The 19587-nt window shown below is 37.5% G+C and overlaps 1 protein-coding gene across 8 annotated transcripts in view; it reads left to right on the top strand.

The window, feature by feature from the left end:
* Nucleotides 1–19233, top strand: part of IQGAP2 (IQ motif containing GTPase activating protein 2) — a 105641-nt gene extending 86408 nt beyond the window's left edge. For 7 of the 8 annotated variants that reach the window (XM_017808177.1, XM_017808173.1, XM_017808170.1 and 4 more), the window contains 13 exons: nucleotides 83–307; nucleotides 915–1055; nucleotides 1409–1493; nucleotides 2705–2937; nucleotides 5025–5157; nucleotides 6587–6689; nucleotides 7597–7738; nucleotides 11227–11314; nucleotides 12179–12391; nucleotides 15797–15957; nucleotides 16755–16898; nucleotides 17792–17900; nucleotides 18366–19233. In XM_017808177.1, coding sequence (XP_017663666.1) covers nucleotides 83–307; nucleotides 915–1055; nucleotides 1409–1493; nucleotides 2705–2937; nucleotides 5025–5157; nucleotides 6587–6689; nucleotides 7597–7738; nucleotides 11227–11314; nucleotides 12179–12391; nucleotides 15797–15957; nucleotides 16755–16898; nucleotides 17792–17900; nucleotides 18366–18479 — 1891 coding nt within the window. In that variant the 3' untranslated portion in view covers nucleotides 18480–19233. Of the gene's footprint in view, nucleotides 1–82; nucleotides 308–914; nucleotides 1056–1408; nucleotides 1494–2704; nucleotides 2938–5024; nucleotides 5158–6586; nucleotides 6690–7596; nucleotides 7739–11226; nucleotides 11315–12178; nucleotides 12392–15796; nucleotides 15962–16754; nucleotides 16899–17791; nucleotides 17901–18365 lie in introns of those variants that run through there. The other variant, XM_017808174.1, reaches the window with a different exon arrangement.
* The last annotated feature ends 354 nt before the right edge of the window (nucleotides 19234–19587 follow it).

Raw genomic sequence — 19587 nt, 5'->3', positions numbered from 1 at the left:
TAATTTTAAAAGTGTGGGGTTTGAAAATACAGACAACTGCATACATAATTCAGAGCCGAGAACTATTCTGTTCCTGATACAGCTCTAAGGTAGACCAGATTCAGGATATTGTTACTGGAAACCCCACTGTCATTAAGATGGTCGTCAGCTTCAATCGAGGTGCTCGCGGACAGAACACTCTGCGCCAGCTCCTGGCCCCGGTGGTGAAGGAGATCATGGATGACAAGTCCCTCATAATCAACACTAGTCCGGTGGATGTTTACAAGTCATGGGTAAACCAGCTAGAAATGCAGACTGGTGAGGCCAGGTGAGTGAGGAAGCTGGACATATTGTACAATATACATGAATCCCTCAGTTCTGCTTTCCTGTTCTTTCTCTGACAAATTGTACTTGTGCCCATGCATCCCGTCCTCATCTTCTTGCAGCATAGTGAGAGATTTCTGGGAGAGGTTCTTGAAAAACAGGTACTTTAACTTGTTCTGAGCAACAAAGGGATCACTTTCCTTGTCATGACCTTCCAAGGACAATTACTTAATCTTTACAAGTGTAATAGACTATGCCATGGAATGATTTATAGTCTTTTTCTCAGGTTGTATAACATCATGTTAGTAGTGTCCCAGATTTTTGACGAGCTATGCTGGAATTGGGATGTGGAGATGCATGCCTTATATTCGTACTTCCCTTTTGTAATTAAAGGAAGGTACATGATGACATGTACCGCTACCTAAGCAAACTTCTTACCTTCAAAAAAGGAAGCTAATGCATCTGAGACTTTTGTTACTTAACCAGCTTCAGCTGTATTTGTGTCTGACTTTCATTTTGTTCACTGATGGCCCTTATGAAGAAAATAAAAGAAAGTATTTTATTCTCAAATGCATTTAGTCTCATTTAATATCTGTTCATTTGCTTTGCAGCAAATTGCCATATGATGTAACCACAGAACAAGCACTGACACACACAGAAGTGGTCAACAAACTGGAATCATCGATTCAGAGTTTGCGAGCAGTAACTGACAAAGTTCTCACGTCCATATTCTCTTCTCTCAATATGATGCCGTAAGTGCTGAGTTAGGACTCTCCAAGCTGCAGTTCATGTGCACAGTGAAGCTTCACTTGAAACTCTGTGATGAAGATCCTTTAAAATCTTTTCTATGTTTTCAAAGGCTTGTGATATGTGTCTCTCAAATGACTTCCCCAGCAGAGGGAGTGGTTTCTCAACCTCTACTTTGCTTTAGCAGCCTGGTGAACCTCTCCTTGTACTTGAAACTTTTTGTATTTTCCATTATCAGCTCATTCTGTGCTTCAAGGGACTGGGCAAAAAGCAATAACTTAAGCTGACTAGAATGATTGTTTTGTGTTTCATCTAAGCCTTTCTCAATATTTTTCCTTTTCATCTGTTCTACATGTAGTTATGGAATGAGATATATAGCCAAAGTTCTGAAAAGCTCGCTCCATGAGAAATTCCCGGATGCAACAGAAGACGAACTATTAAAGGTAGACTTCTAAGGGCAAGCCAGCAGCTTGTTATTTTAATGCAAAGTGGATTTTTATTGACACTATGCATTCTAAGGAACTGAGAACACCAGGAACTGAAGGAATTTGGCACTCCTTATTGAGTTGCAAAGGGTTGTGAAAGGGGAAAAGGGAACTGTTGTCACAAGCTAGGTATGTTAATCTGGGTACTCAGTAATTCTTATGAAAGGTAGTGCCCAACTTGTTTTGGAAAGTAACTGTGTTTAGAAGGCTGGAGTTCGTATGAATCATCTTGGAACTTAGGTTTGTACTGAGGTCCTTGCCATGAGCAATCCTTTCATTGAGAACACTGTAGTCTTTTCTTTTTTCCTCTCCCCTCACCTGAAGTTGTTACCATACTAAGAAATTGTAATTTAAATACGAGGAAGGTCCCTAAATTTCAAGTAGGCCATTATATTATACTTAAGATTCTTGTAAAAGTTGTATGAATGATATTTGGTACAGACTGAAAAGTAAAGTGTGCGTGATAAGGATGGTACTTTCCACTGGCCATTGCTACCCTAGCACAGCCACGGTGCCTTGTCAAAGGGCTTAGGGGAATTGCTCCATAAGCCTTCCAGCCAGCCAAGAGACTGGCAACTCTCCCAAATTAGAACTACATGCACTTCAGTAAAGACCCTTTAAATATATAAGTTGGAAGTTCTGCAGCTGACTATATACAAGCTAAAGCAAATTGCAGAATGAAAAGTCCTGCCTGTTTAGGAGATCAGGAATTATTTGAAGTCACCATCTGCACAAGTTACTGTAGCATTGTTATAGAAACTGCAGGTTGGAAAATCTGTTCTCTAGCTTTCTAGGGCTCTGTTGCATTCCTCATGACAAATAACAGGTCCCTTATCTACGAATGCATTCAATGCTGTCAGTATCTGCAGCCCTTCAGAGGATGCGCCTCTGAAGCTGAACCTTGCAAAATATAGAGGAGTTGTTTAACTCCATGCCTTGCCAGCATCAAACTGAAATGTGGTTGTAAAAGCCCACAAATGATGTTCACAGAGTTGTAGGAGGCACAGCACATAAAAGGCCTTTCAGTTAGCCATGTAGGTAACATGTCTTAAGGATTCTTCTAGCACCAGTTCATATGGTCTAATTTAGAAGTAGAAATGATTGATCATGTTTTTAAGATGTCATTACTTTATGTAAAGGGAAAATCTCTAATTTTTTTTTTCTTTTAGATTGTCGGCAACCTTCTGTACTATCGCTACATGAACCCTGCCATTGTTGCTCCTGATGGTTTTGATATAATTGATATGACAGCTGGGGGCCAGATACACCCTGACCAGAGGAGGAACCTAGGCTGTGTGGCAAAAGTCCTCCAGCACGCTGCTTCTAACAAACTCTTTGAAGGAGAAAGTGAACATCTATCATCTATGAACACTTACCTCTCACAGACCTACCAGAAGTTCAGGTATGCAAAGCCCTCACAAACACCTACACAGTAAGAACTCTCCTCTAGCATGGGTAAGGCAGGTGAACTCCTCACTGATAGAATTTCCTGCTCAGAGTTAAAGATGTTGAGTGATCTGACAAAGTGAAATACCCGGTGATGAGGAAGCTGGAGCAGGAGTAACAGGTTGTATTTTTGCTTGAGCATTAATTTGAGATCATATCTGCTGCCTTGGTTGCAGGAAGGCTTCCTTACTGCAAACACTGACTGTGAGAACAGAGTGAGGTAATTCATTACCCAGCAGAAATAATGTCTGCTTTGAGTTAGAAGTACAGCTGAATCTTTGTCTGAGGAAAAAAAACTTACTTGTCAGGAAAAAGTTGCAGGTTTTGTTTTTAGTCTTTCATCTTTGCTGAGTGATTACATACGGATTTCATCCTTTTATCTTTCACAGTCATAGAAAACTGTGTGTTTTGCTACAGTCTGGGACACAAGTTCTTTGGGATTATTGCCCATCTTTGGGGTGATTGCTGTTATTACTTTGAAGTATTGTTGAGTTTTGTGACAAACTTGCATTCAGAATTTTTGTCTTTAGTGACTGCCCTTCATGAAAGCAAATGCACTGTTCATATAATGGCTTTCCTTGAGAGATCATCCATGAATACAAAGATATTTAGTAATCTTCTTTAATAAAGTATTTAAGGGCATGACATGAACATGAAGCAGCAATAGGGTAGAAAGTGTTATAGCAAAAATAAAAAATGCTAATGAAAGAGAAAGCCTACTCCAGCTGGCCCTTTGATCACTACAAAGGGAGGAATTCCCCTCCTAAGTAAGCTATCTTTCTACAAAATTAAGTATCTGCATGCCTGTGCTCTGTACTTTAACTAAACCCTTCTTAAACACCAATAGTGGCTGCCCTCACCTGCCCTTCTACTCATCCAGCATCCGCAAGTGCAATATTAGCTATGTTAAAAGCTACTAGGCCTGCCTAGATGTTTAACTGCATTTTGAACTTGTCCAGGAATTTGTCCAAACCTTCCTCAGTCTTTGAGATCAAATGCATCCACAACCTCTACCTGTAGATATCTTAAGAAGTTTGCTACCTGTTGGTTAAAATTAAAATTTTCCTGCAGTTTCATTGAATAACCCTCTGGCCATAATTTTTTAGATATGATTAATGAATTCTGCACACATCTCACGCAACACCACTGTGATTTTGTACAACTTGATTTGTACTTCTCTTTTCCTCTCCAAACTGAGGAATCCCAGTCCTTTCCCCTGTTCTTTTTATTTTTTCTTTCTAATACTTTAAAGGTCCTCTGAACCTGAGACACGTATCCTCTTCAACACCACAGGGCTGGCACAATGAAAGCAGTATGGCTCCTGGAGCAACCCTGTAGGCACCATCTAAAACCCTGTTTCTCCTAGCTACTCCAACTCAGGTCCTCTGTTTGGAAAACAAAGTGGTCCTCTGATGATAGGACCCTGCTGGTCCTTGGTTGCCTGTGCACATCCCTGAAGAAGTCAGTAACTTGGAGAGACACCACTGTCATTTTAGAAGCAAGTTTCAGTTCCCTATACTCTGCATTTTTTCCTCTCAAGAGTCTTATATTTATAACCAATACTGCATTTTCTGTCATTTTGAGCAGCTCACTTTCTATGTAACAGCAATGTAAACATTTGTAGGCCAAATGGTAATTTTGTCCAGCTATTTCAAATAATTTCTTCTCAGCACACCTCATACTACAAAGTGCCTTCATAAAATCAGATAGTCTTTCTGTGGAAATCCTTTTATATCTTCTAGAGCATTAAATACAGAGTTCTCTAAATGCTTAATATTTACCAAGTTTTCATTCCTTGTTGAAAAAGGAGGAAAAAAATTACCTTTAAAACAGTCTTCCACCAGCAATCCAGGAAAGAGAACCCTTCATCATTTGCACTGATTTGTTGCCTTCAAAAGGTTCCTTGAAACAATGAGGGTAGATTGCAGTTTATAAGAGAAATAAAAACGTATGTGAAAGACTTGATCGTGGCTATTTTTATACTGGCTAAATAAAGTGAATTTACAAGGGACAATTATTAAAGTCTTTCTCATTTTCTCATAGGAATTTTTTTCAAGCAGCATGTGATGTTCCCGAACCAGAGGAGAAATTCAATATTGATGAATACTCAGACATGGTGACCCTTAGCAAACCTGTCATATATATCTCCATCGAAGAAATTATCAATACCCATTCAGTAAGTCACTGGAAACAGACTAGTCAACAGACTAAAGCATACAGATTATCAAATATCTGAAACAGTCTCTGAAGAAAACCTAGTTTTCATTCTTCCTTTTGAGATAATTTCTTCATTTCTGAAACGTCCTGAAATTGAGCTTTAACTTGCATTTGTCCTGGAAAAAAAAAAACAACAACTGCTTCCATGCAAAAGCAACAACTTGAGTAATAACTAGTATATAGCACTTTCTGATGGGAGAAGAACATTTATGTTCTAATCTTGTGTGATATTTCTAACATTTAAAAATACTTTCCTGTCTTGGGTAAGAAAGTGACACCAATTTGAAAAAGCTCCTTTGACTCTGGGAATAGAAATTGTATTTTTTGACTCTGGCATTCTGTCATATGATTTGAGGGAAGCAGATGAAAACATCTGATTCAGAAAGACTGAAGTTATGGCATCATGCCAGTTTTTACTATGGGTAAAGAACAGATGAACTGCAGTCTGTAGTATGACTCATTAGGGTGTAAGTTAAATGTTTACCACATGTTTCTCCTAAAGCTGGGTTATTACTATCTGTTTTCTGGCTTCCATATGTCCCCTCTGTATCCCCCCCCCCAAGCTGAAAAAAAAACCCCCAACCAAAACAACACACACCCCTGAAAAAGCCCACAAGCCCCACAAAGAACTTCTCACAAATATTATCAGATACACTATGGAAAAGGTAGAATACTCAACTCACAGTAGATCACGTTATAAGTTAGCTTTATTCAAGTGAAAACTTATAACCAAGTCTGCTAAAAACGTTTTCTGAATTGACTTTGTGCCTATTCTTTTAATTTTTTAAGGGATAGACCTGTGACTGTATGTTTATGATAAGTGGTTATATGTAAACACTAATCTTTATCAAACATTCCTTTTAGTGAGTCTCATGTCTAGCATAACATGTCTATTACATGCAGCAGGTGCTGCACAGACAGTTTATCACTTACAAAATATAGTCATTCACTCATACTGTTGTAAGCTACTGTAATGGATACACAGAAAGTATGTATCCACCAATACTGTCTTCCTTCCTTTGTGTGTTAAGTTAAGGATATAGCAGCAAAATGCCCTTTTGGAATTTTCACCCCTTACTCTGACTAATCTTTGACAATTAGGACTTCATTAGTCCTAATCACAAATCTTACACTTCTGCTCAGCTGTGACGTTCAGCATCAGTTCAGAGATGATTGCTAGAGCAGCACAGCAAGCTGTCTTACAGCAAGGGCAACTCTAAACTTGTAGTCCAGGATCAAGCATGATTCCCTGCCTTGGGAAGGTCTTTCATAATTCTGACTGTGCTAGGTCTGTGTTTTTCAGCATTTAGTTTCCAGGTTTATTTTCAAGTATAAGGGTACCAGTAAAGTTTTTTCTAGATGATGGCTTCATTTACATTTATTTATAGCTACTATTGGAACACAAGGATGCCATTGCCACTGAGACTAATGACCTGCTGAATGAATTGCTGGAAGGTCTGGGACCTGTTCCTGATATAGAGTCTTTCCTTGGTATGCTGGTTTTTTGTCTTTATGGGTAACTTCATTCTAGGGGCAGAATTAAACAGAGGCTTGACTTAAATACTCTCAGAGCAATAGCTTCTGATCCTTTATTTACTAGAGAATTCTTTACTGAACACTTATTGTAACACTGAGTTACAATAAGTAACTTATTATTAAGTAAACATGTTGACCTTCTTCTAATTGCAGTAATCACTCTACAGATTAATGATGTGATTCAAAATCCAAAAATTAATAATGTTTTGAGCAGAATGATCCGGTTGTGCTTAAACTGCAGATAGGAAACAACTGATTTTTTTAACAATCTGATCTTAAGTTGGCTAGTGTTGGCTAGAAACTTACAAAAAGTGCATGGAGAATTCTAAAACCAGCTATTTTTTCTTTTGATACTTAATTATTCAAATGACTTTTTAAAATCATGCAAATTTATTAGAAAGGAATGCATGTGACTGACATTTAACTTGAATTAATCGCAGAAAAATGTGACATGTTTAGAAAGTAGCTAGGAGTCATGGATAACAACAACTTCCAAGTGAACAGCCAGTTAACATAGCTGCTGTTCTTTCACTTTTTCATTATCACTGTGTGTTAGGACAAAGGATGTTGAATTGCTTGTAGCATTCTTTGAGAAGACATGGAAGTATTTTGCACATCAATAGCCTGAACAGCAAGGATTGGTGTCACTTTTAAAATATTGTAACCAGGTTTATAAATAGCTAGCTTATGGTTTTCATCATTCAATGTCCAAAAAAAAAAGACTGCTGGGAGGAATATGTGGGCTATTTAATGAACTTAAGATTTCTGATTATTTACAGTGATTCATCTAGGCACTTGTTTGCTTCATTAATTGAATCATGGGAAAGTAGGAAAACTTGAAATAGAATACGCTTCTTTTCAGGGGAAGGAGCTGTTGATCCCAATGACCCGAACAAGGAAAGCACGCTGAATCAACTTGCAAAAACAGAGATATCACTGTCTCTAACAAGCAAATATGAGTTACGAGAAGGTGAAGATCAGGATCTCAAAAGCCTGATGATAAAGTAAGTTTTGCTCAAACCCCTATATTTTGACAATGCTTTTCTTTTTGTTTTGTTTCTCTTTTAAAAAAATTGCTTTGACACTGCTGCCTGCCTAAGTGCACTCCTGAGGTGCTGAGTGCACTCAGTTTTCAAAATCTAGTTTGTGTTCAGTTCTACTCAAACTTTTGCAAAAGTCAGAGGAACTGACAGTTCTTCCAGAAAATAAATATACTGCCACTTGTGTTTTGGAGCATGACTGCATCATTATCTAACCTAGTAAGTGTTTGTTTATGGAATTGTAAAAGCATTCTGCTCTAAAATAATACAGCCTTGGGAAAACAGAGATGAAAAGCTGTCTAGACTTCTAAGGGTCAGACAGTATCACACTGTGCTTTCCTCCTCCTCAAAAGGAAACACTTCCCTGACATAGTGACATCAGGCATTTGAAAAGGATGCAACTGTCACTTCAGCAGGGACAGTGCGTGTTTTCATCCAGGGAAAGAAAGCTGTGTTTATTCTATTTGATGAACAAATTAAGAAACGGCTACTGGGATACCCTGGGATATAAACTACTTGATAGTAAAAACTATTTATATGAAAGCACTTAATATAAAATCATTGGCACCCATCTTCTGTGTCCAGAATAAGGATTGGCCTTTTCAAGTTCCTGGTACAACCTGAACAAGGGGGGAGAACAGGATGCTGCTCTCCTCTATTACTGTGCTTATACATACCCCACATGTGTGAAGGCCAGTAGTTCACATTAAAGGGAAATACAACATAAAGATTTTACACCCTTGCAATAACTAGGAGTGTAGATATGGGCTGTAATTCAATTCTAATCTGTTAAGTTTTTTAAATCGGAAATCAGTAAACTGAATTTATTAGACTGTATGAAGTGTTACTTCTGAAGAAACTTTTTAGCTAATATAATCATGCAATTTTTCTATAAAAGCCATAAATGCTAAAGTCTGAGGGGAAAAAAGTCTGATTTTTAAGTACAAGAAAACTGTTACTGTTCATTCTAAAGAGAGGAGGAGTTTTTCCACTGCAATTGTGCATTTTTGACCTGAATCTTATAGTAGAACATCTAATCTGAATCTTATAGTAGAAAACACTGAGATTTTTATGTAACCTCTTACCTGGTGGATTCACCATCTCTGGAGGTTTTTAAGATGAGACTGGATGTGGCACTTAGTGCCATGGTCTAGTAGCCACAGCGGTGTTGGATCAAGGGTTGAAACTTGATGATTTCAGAGGTCTTTTCCAACCCAGTCAATTCTGTGATTCTGTGATCAAATATAACATGGGATCTAAAGCAAAGAGATTTTAATAACTGTCAGATCAAAACTGTTTTAGTCAGTTGGTATTCCAGAGACCAAGACTTTAGAGCTGTTTCTAAGCTGGCTTTATAAAAAGGATATGCCTGCTGCTGTCCCTAAAAAAAAAAAAAAAAAAAAAAAAAAAAAAAAAAATAGAAAATTGTATTTCCTGCCCTTTCTTCCTGCGTGTAGGAGTAAAATGCTATCCCTTAGTTGAATCTGTAAAAATATGCAAAATCAATGCCAAAATAAATTTCTTCAATGCTCTACATTGTGTGGAAATATGTTGAAACAATAGCATGGGATTTAAGAAAACAATTTAACTACTCTATTGCGTAAAGTGCTTTTAAGTAATACTTCCCATCTTTTGAGAAACCTGACAGAAGAATAATTAGCAACTTGTGTTAAATTGCAGCAGTATCAAAAGTCAAAATACTTACTGCTAGCTTTTACACAAGAGAAGGAAAAGTACAGATGTTTAGCTTTCCTACCCCAGCTGCAGAGAAGACTTTTACTGCAACTGTGAAATGCTGGGCACCTGTCTAAAATTTAGGTCATAGCTGTTTCTCTGATTATTTCTTGTTTCAATAGAAATATTGATATATTTGCTTTCTAAATAGTTTTAAGGCTCCTGTGAGGAGGTCTAAAATTTGCTGGTACCTCTGTCTAAGGGACTTGATGTAAAGCGCCTGGTCTGCATGGTTTGAGTGTGTGGATGCCGCACAGCAAGTGGCCAGAGAAGGCCCAAGATGGGTGTTTCTAGAAAACAAGAGCTGAGCAGGTTTGGTAAGCAGGGAGAGGAAGTTCATGGGCAAGGAAGTGGAAATAAGCCTTGCGTCTTATCAACCATATCAGCACCTGTTTCTAAGGCAGTGCATAAAACAGTAACAGGATCCCACATATGCTAATGTAGACTGTGGTGGTGACCACCAAAGACTGACAAAAGTTTTGCCTGGCAGAGAAAGCAGCAATACATGGATGTAGCCCAAGTGAACCAACTCTTAGGAAACCTTCCTGTTTTGGTTTTTGTTCGTTGTTTTCTTTTATTTTGTTTCTTCATGGCAAAGTGGAGGGATTCCAAGAGATTTTGTGAAGGAAAAATACCTTTAGCACCAGTCCTTCAGAATCTGTTGAATGGGCTAAAACTGCTCAGTGCAGTTAACAATAGCTCTGGATGAGCTAACTAATTTCCAGGAGGTTTAGCAGCTTACCTTCTGACATGGAAGGAGCAGTGATCATGTCTGCCTGTGCTACTTTGCCCTCTCCATGGAAGCTTGGATCATACCCAAATACTTGGTGGTTTTGGATAATGTTGCCTGTATACTAGTAAATGAATATCCCACTTCATTGAATTTTTGAGAATTTCTTGTACTGAAAACACCAACAAAACCACAACTGTATATAAGTACACTATCACTTTAAATCAAGTCATAAGGTTTTATCACAGAAATTTTGATCATATTTAGACATTTACCTTAAAAACTTGAGCTAGGTCTTCAATTTTCTCTTCATTTTTAAAAATAATGAAGTATATCTATAACATTGTCCTCCAAATTAATAGAATTCTGAAGCAGGATGTTCTTGGAAGTACTATGGATGAATAGGCAGCAGGAATAAGATAAATTCTTGCCAAAAAAAGAACTGGTTTACATATCAGGGTGAAGCAGCTTCCCTTTTTTAGCAAGGAAATGCTCGTCTGTTGCTACTAGAGAAATATCCGCCCCTAAGTGGTTTGCGTAAATGCACTGCATCAAATATAAAGTTCCTTCAAAGTTCAGTAGTTTTGTATGCAATTCCACTTTATTCAGTAAATATGACCCTTAATGGAATCACGAGTAGGTCAGGCTTTTCAAAGACTATATTCTTATCTGCTGTTTTGTCATGATCACAACTAAAATTCACATGTGAGTTATTGTTCATATTTTTGTTAACAGTAACTGATTTACTGTGCCAGTTTTCTCAAACAAAAGGAGGGAAGTTTGCACATATTTCTTTATTCAGATGTGTGTTGAAACCAATGTCCAACACTATTAATGGAAGCTCTGAAACATATAAAGCTAGAAAACACAAACTTTACCAAGAATCTGTAACAAAGGGGGAGCTCACTAATTTTATGGTTGAAGAAATTACATGCAGAGGTGATCCAGTGACATCTGTTTTGTAATATCGACATATTCTTTTCAAAAGGACCAAAAGACTTATTGTGGATGTAATACGAACACAACCAGGGGATACGCTCTTAGAAATACTAGAAACACCAGCCACTGCACAACAGGTAAGTGCTACGCTGTGCCTGAATAGGGAAGAGAGTATGTATTTTATTAGAGCTATTTGAAAGCCTTAACAGATCTCTGACAACTTTCTCCACCACCTTATAACAATTATTTGTTGCTGGTTTTAGACTATTCAGATCTAGAATGTGAGACTTGCGATTTTATTTTTACTATATAATTGAAAACAGCTTTGGAATTGGAAACAGAGGAAATGAAAAATTAAGTCTTGCTGTAAGCTAGCATGACTAGAATATTTTTGTCTTTACATTTTTTTGTAAACAGGGTCTTTTCTCTGCTATGTTATTATACAACCAAATAGCCTGAGGTGAATCCTTCTGCTGTATCTTTTTATTTTTTCCTTGTGAACTTCAGTATCTTAACTCAAGTTCCCTGACATATAGTTTATTTGCTTAATAAATACAAGCAAACCTCTTCCCATGGAACTGCTGTTATCCTTGGTATGGGAATTGAGTGGGAAGAGCTCTCAGTTGAAGTTTTTCCTGTCAACACTAAAAAAACCTCCACTTCAACAACGTGCACATTTTGGCTTACTTCAGTGTGTGTACATGTAGAGGACACCTGTGAGATCTGGACAGTCATCCCACAATTCAGTGAAGTAATTGAGCCTTCTGGCTGATTTTAAATATTTTGATTAATTGAAATACATGTCTAGGTGTTGTGATTAGTTATTTAAGGTATGTCCAAAGGCATAGTAAATGGAGAACTTTCAGACCATGTGATAAGAGGACATAAATAAAGCCTGCACTCTGATTCTTGATAATTTCCTTTGAGAATTAAATGTACTTGAATGTTTAATAGTTCTCATAACCTGGAAAATAACTGTTCTGGATTATTTTTTTACTCAGGAATCTGAGAACTTGAAACTTGTAGAAAAACGTGCCATCTTAGATTCCAAAACACCAGAGAAAATGAAGGACAGTCAGTCTATTTTTGAAGATGGGCAGCTGCCAATAGAACAAAAGAAAAGAAAAATTCAGAGAAATCTCCGGACATTGGAACAAGCAGGATTAGTGTCTTCAGCAACTAAGTACCAAGAAATTATAAATGAGATTGCTAAGGTAAATGGAACATGTTTTCCTGTATACTGATGGTTTTTAGGCATCTAGTCTAAATCCATCACAGTTAGAGATGTCCAATATACATTTTTCAGGGACTACTACACTAAATCAATGAAGTATCCACATATGAAGCAAATCATGTTTGCTGACAAAATAAGCGAAAGACAGTACACTCCTGCATAACTGCCTGAACTGAATAACATACAATTGTAACCTTTGTTATCCCAATTTTATATAATACTGTTCAAACTTCGCCACTACAACGTGTTTCAATATAAATTTTTATATTTTAGAAGTAATTGGAATTACTCAATGGTGTTTCAATTAAGAATTAATGTCTTGGTAAGGTTTAAAAAGACTTTAAAAACCGCAAAATATTATCTGATTGGTATTAACACTGATCTGCTGTGGCTTGGCAGGACACAAGAATAGTGGGCTAATGCAGTGCCCATCCTGGTGCTGATAATGCACAGGGCCTGTTGTCAACAAATCACCAAACCTACATCCACAACCCTTACTGGCTGTAAGAATCTTAGTATATTGGATTATCTTCAACTGCTCATGAGTAAATTACTCATAGCTCATGTTAGTGATTTACATATTACAAATATGTATTTTTAAAGTTGCAAATATATTTGATTATACAGATGTGTAAATTACTCACTTAAGAACATGTTGCACCTACTCTGAAGTGCCATTTTATAGCTCTGCCTGGTTCATGTGTCTGCATCTGCTTCTACTCCAGGAAAAACCACTCTACACATGTATTCAGTGCCCTATTCTTTTTTATTTCTTATCTATAAGAAATAAAAGTCATTTTGCTTGGGGCAGAAATCTAGCAGAAAAGATTCAATTGTGCGCAGATTCGGGTGGTTACAGAGGATTCTATGAGGATCCTCTGTACAAACCTACACCTATGAGGTGTACAAACCTACACACCAGGTTCAAAGCCCTTGACTTAGTGCAGATGGTCAAATGCTTCTCACAGATAAAATTTCCATTCTGAATCAATGGTCTGAACATTTTCAGATTCTTATCAGTACCAACCATGTAGTTCAAGACTCAGCTCTTCAGTACATTACACAACAACCGGTGAAAAATGAATTGGATATTGCCCCTACTATGGGAGAAACTCTTAAGGCCATACACTAGGTGAAAATCGGCAAGGCAGCTGGGGTTGATGGAATTCCACCTGAAGTCTGGAAGCATGGGGGCCAAGGACTCCATGCTAAATTTCACGAGTTCGTGGTGCATTGCTGGGAACTAGGTGAACTACCATCAGACCTTCATGATGCAGTCATCATCACTTTGTATAAGAGGAAAGGAGATAAATTAGACTGTTCAAATTACCGAGGCATTACCCTGCTCTCCATTGCTGGCAAAATCCTGGCAAGAATACTTTTGAACAGACTAATACCCACTATAGCAGAAGAACTTCTACCTGAAAGCCAATGTGGTTTCAGAGCCAACAGGAGCACCACAGACATGGTATTTGTTCTCAGACAACTGCAAGAGAAGTGTAGGGAACAGAATAAAGGACTCTATGTAACTTTTGTTGATTTCACCAAAGCTTTGATACTGTGAGCAGAAAAGGTCTGTGGCAGATTTTAGAAGTTCCTTAAAATGATCATCTCACTCCATGAGGATCAGCGCGGCCAAGTCAGATATGGCAAGGCACTTTCTGAGCCTTTTCTAATAACCAATGGCATGAAACAAGGCTGCATTCTTGCACCAGCCCTATTCACAATCTTCTTCAGCATGATGCTCCAAAGGGCCATGGCAGACCTCAATGAAGAAAACAGTATCTACATCCAATATCATACCGATGGAAGCTATTCAACCTAAGGTGACTGAAGGCCCACACTAAGACCTTAAATCCTCTTGTCCATGAGCTGCTTTATGCTGATGATGCCACTCTTGTTGCCCACGCAGAAGCAGCTCTGCAGTGTTTAACATCTCACTTTGCAGAGGCTGCTGAGCTTTTTGGGCTGGAAGTCAGCTTGAGGAAGACAGAATCTTTCTACCAACCTGCACCTCAGGAAGTTTTCCATCATCCTCATATCATCATTGGTGAATCAGAGCTCAAGTCAGTCCAGCAGCTTAATTATCTGAGAAGCACCATCTCCTCGGACGGTAAGATTGACAAAGAGATAGACAACAGGTTAGCAAAGGCATAGAGTGCCTTAGGAAAACTCCATAAAAGAGTTTGGTGTAATAAACACCTGAAGAAAAGTACAAAGATCAGTGTTTACAGAGCTCCTGTAAACGGTATTGTACCGTCTACTCTTTTATATGGATCTGAATCATAGGTCATTTACCACCACCACTTGCAACACTTAGAACGCTTCCATCAGTGCTGCCTCCGTACAATCCTAAACATCCACTGGACTGATTACGTGACTAATGTGTCTGTTCTTGAACAGGCAGCAGTTACGAGTATTGAGGCCATGTTACTGAGAACACAGCTGCGTTGGGCAGGGCATGTCTCCAGGATGAAGGACCACCACCTCCCTAAGACCCTACTTTATGGTGAACTTGCCACCGGCTGCCGCATGAGAGGAGCCCTGAAGAGAAGATACAAGGACTCCCTGAAACAATATCTTAGCTTTCGCCATATTGATCAACATAACTGGTCTACTCTGGCCTCCAATCAGGAGACATGGAGGCACACTATACATAACGCTGCTGCTTCTTTTGAGAACACACAGAGATTCATTCTTGAGGAGAAAAGACAATGCAGAAAGAACCGTGTCTTGCCAATACCGCCTAAGGAGACTTTCTGCTGTGCCTTTTGGAACCACACTTGCCTATCTCGCATTGGCCTTTTTAACCACCAGCACACTTGCAGCAAGTGTGGGTAGAGTCCTTCTCAAATCTTCGTTCGCAAAGCCTAGCCATGATGATAAGCCCAGTCATTTTGTTTGGGGTCATTAAGGTATTCTGAAGATTGTGATGAGCTTTAGAACTGAAGTTCCTTTTATTTTACTTGAACTACCTCAACTCAACCATTGTGTTCAACCTAAGTGCTAGTTTAGCAGTAGCTAGTTCTTGTCTAGTAGAAGCCCAAGCTCTTATTTCTTAGGCCTCTCACTGGAAAATAGGTGCAAGGAAGCTTCCATTTTTATCACAAAGTGGCCATCTTCCTTATGACTTCTGTATCTGTTGGGCCCTGTAGACCACAGCAGAGCTCAAGATAACACCACTTGTATACATGAGTAGCAAAGCAATTGCCATGTAAACTGTAGTACTCACTACGGTTACTGTGCTTATGAGAACTAACATGATAGTTCATGCTTTCTTTCAGAAATTAAGTCAGATTGTGTAATTACAAGTTTGAATGGTAATAAGCTGGTACTTTTTAAAATATCAAATTAATAAAACAATTACATTAATAAATTTCTTCAGGATATCCGGAATCAAAGAAGATACAGACATCATCGAAAAGCTGAATTGGTGAAACTCCAGCAGACTTTGAATGCACTTAACTCCAAGACAGCATTTTATGAAGAACAAATTAATTATTACAACACCTATATAAAAACGTGTTTAGACAACTTAACAAGAAAGTGAGTCTTCTTGTCTTTTAATGTGTCTTTTAATGTGTTTTATTAGGAGGAAGATCAGGTGTTAATCCGTAGTTGAAAGTTTTGATTCCAACAGATTGACAATCTACGGATTAAAAAGTTCATGTCACTAAGTCAAAATTTGGAAAGTAAAGTCTTGTATTTATGTAATACTTCCTTAAAGAAAGAGGTCTGAGATGTATACATGTTTTCAATATATTTAATTTGTGCTACTCTGCAGATCCACTAGCATGCTTTGAGGTCATGAACATTTGGGAAGTAGCTATTGGTCTTCTTCCTTCATTAAAAGGTTTGGGGTTTGTCTTTAGAATGGAAAAGGAGAAAATAAATGCCTAAAGAATTTTACTTGTCAGATGCAATTACTGGAAAGCAATCCTCCCACCAATGCCACTGATGTGTCAAAATGAAAATATTTTACTGACATGAACTGAAGTTTTTCCAGTTCATACCTCATGGATCCAAAAATGAAACTCTAATCACTGAGTATTTAACATCATTGTGTGTGTACAACTTGTTGTTTCAAAGTGATGACTGTGGACTCTTTAGGATAAGGGTTGCATTTCACGAAAGAATTTAAATATGTGCTAAAAGACTAATTCAGAATCATTGGCAAGATGTTTAGATGTTTCACTCTGTGCTCAAAATTCCTCTAATTCTTAGATTTTTTTGAATGTTAATTCTATTTTTTTAGAGAAGTTCAAGAAAGAGTGAAGGAAGGTTAAATATGGCTAGAAAAATAGCTGAAGTATAAAGGACCTGACAGATAAATCTCTTTCCAGAAATTCACGGAGGTCAATTAAACTAGATGGAAAAGAGGAGGTGAAGGGAAGCAAAAAACTGAAGCAGACCTCAGTAAAGTACACAGCTGCAAGATTGCATGAAAAAGGTGTCATCCTAGAAATTGAAGATCTTCAAACCAATCAGTAAGTGTGGTATAAAACATTTCTGAGTGTTTTCTAATCAACAATCTCTTGAGGGGTCTGACTTTTGATAAAAGAAATCTTCATAATTTCCTGGGCAACAGCTCAAATTACTTCAGACTTTTGCATTCAGAAGGACGATAATATCTAATTGTCATAATTATTTTTTTCCTTTGTACCTTGCTATATACCTTGGGAAAATATTGAATAAGCCAGCTTTAGCACCAGCTTACATGGAACCCGTGGAAGTCCAGCAGCAGACTCATTGCTAATGACCAGTTTTGTAAGCAATTCTAGCAATTATTTTTTTCATGTCCTGACTAATCACTTTCATATAACTGAGTAAGCACCTAATTTTCTCCACTTTCTCACTATGGCAAGGTGAATAGATGTGGTGCTTTAACATCCCTTTTGTATCCATCCATTTTGAGGCTCATAGTAGTGAAAGTCTTCCATCCTTTGCACTACCCCATCTATCTTCCACATGAAAAACAGGCTTCCATTTATTTGCGTTTTTTTTTCCGAGCAGGTTCATCAGGTAGAGGAAGCCACATGGGGCAAATATGTACCTCAGACATGGCAGAATAAAAGTCTCACTGCCCTATTCCTGTCCACTGGATGCTTGGTCTGATTTGTTCACTGAACTTCCCACAGCTCTTTTTCCTCCTTTTGATTTTTGTTTTGTTTGCTTTTCCAATGCAAAAGACTTCAGAGTTCTGTATTTCATACTCCATGTACAGTCTCCAAGAAGACACTGCAGTCGGGATGGACTAATTTTTTATTGACACCAACAACACTGCTTGCAGTCAAAGTTCTCTTGTGTTCTACAGGATTTTCCCCCCAAAACTATATAAAACTACACAGCATATGTATTAAATTACCTTTCTTGTTTCGAGGTTTAAGAATGTGATGTTTGATATCACACCTGGAGAAGAAGTGGGTGACTTTGAAATCAAAGCAAAATTTCTAGGAGTTGAGATGGAAAAAGTGCAACTCCATTTCCAGGTAGAGTTTGGATTTTGTTACCTTGCTATATAGTTGTGTTGCATTTCCTATAAATAAAAACTATTTCACAATTTTTTAATATGTACTAGGCAATTGGCACAGAGCAGCAGATCATGTGGCAACAGCTTCTGTAGAATGCTGGATATGGAGTTGAGTTAATGTTTATATTGAGGCAATTGCATGAAACCAAATGCCACATTAGTTCAGTGGCAAGCAGGAAATACCAAAACAAAATAGAAGTGCACAAAACCCAGTATTTCTTCTGGTTTGCTGTTACTGACAGTCTACAATTTGGGATCTAGAGAACATGTAAATTTTTCTGTGCATACGCAATAGCTGCTTGCAACTGTTTAAGTTAAGAGGACCTGAAGTGGGAGATATTTATCATATGAAGAAAATTTCCCCATCTTTTTGCTGTAAAGTATGGATTCAGACAGACATTAATGATTTTATTTCTCATTTCAGGATTTGCTTCAGATGCAGTATGAAGGTGTGGCTGTAATGAAAATGTTTGATAAAGCGAAAGTGAATGTGAATTTGCTCATATTCTTGTTGAATAAGAAGTTCTATGGAAAATAGTGTTTTCAGATATCATGGACTTCATCAATCAGTGGGAAGTCTACTCAGTATTTTTTTGCTTATGAACTTTTATTTGAAGTTTGTCGTTGGATGCTTTTTAACTTTAAACTCGACCCTAAAACACCAAATGTTCAGAGGAATGTACACAGTGCCTTTTCAGCATTGATAATGAAGAGAAAACCAGGAAATTGATTCATTTAAACAGTTCAAGATTTCACTGGTATTGGTACTTTTAAATCAAATATTGTTTAGGACACACAGCTTTTGTTGTATGGATTTTAAGGTAGGCAGATACTGAATTTAGTTGAATATATAAACCTCTTCCTATTGAAACATTTAAAAATTACCTCAGATACATAATATAGTTCATACTAGACTTTAAGTATTTACCAAAAGAAAACCTAATTTGTTTCTAAGGGATAGTTTGAGCAAATGTTTAGTTATATACTAGCCTATTTTGTGGCAGTTGTCAATTGCAAAGCAAACTTATTGTGCAATTCAAAAATTTTTATAGGTAATTATAAAGTGACAATAACAACTTACTTCACGAAAATGTATTTTGTGATTCATTCCTACTAAATGCACTACTGCCTCTTGCAAAATGACATTTTCTACTTTCACAGCCTTTGGAGTGGTATTGGGGAAATCTGAATAGCGAACAGTTGTTCAGTCTGAAGTATTTGAATACATAAATTGTGCCTGTCTTTTTTTTTTGTAAGAAAATAAATGCAATAAAATCAGTATTTAGATTGGTTTTTTAAATATTCTTCGGAGATTGTTCTATGTAAAATAAACATTACCTAACTAAACTACCTTGGTTCCTAAATTTCATTTAAAGGAATCATTAAAGCAGCAATCCAGATGGTAGTTGAAAGAGCTTCTTTCATTGCTTTTATAAAATTGTGTCTAATTAATCCTGATTGCCCTCAGTATGTTTTGGGAAGGCTGCTCAGCAGTGAAGACTTCATGGCTGCTATGCCATTGAGTGTGATGATTTTGCTGATGAACTAGCACTTTAACCCACAGAGCAAAAGTGTGTATTTCCTACTTTCACTTTTCTTGTGACAAAGATTTCAAAAGACAGACAGTGAGACATTCCAGAATGAAC

Source organism: Lepidothrix coronata, unplaced genomic scaffold (assembly GCF_001604755.1).
Source record: "Lepidothrix coronata isolate B3197 unplaced genomic scaffold, Lepidothrix_coronata-1.0 Scaffold22, whole genome shotgun sequence".
Classification (NCBI taxonomy): Eukaryota; Metazoa; Chordata; class Aves; order Passeriformes; family Pipridae; genus Lepidothrix; species Lepidothrix coronata.
Note: the sequence above shows the minus strand (reverse complement) of the source record. Positions and strands in the feature narration are given on the sequence as shown.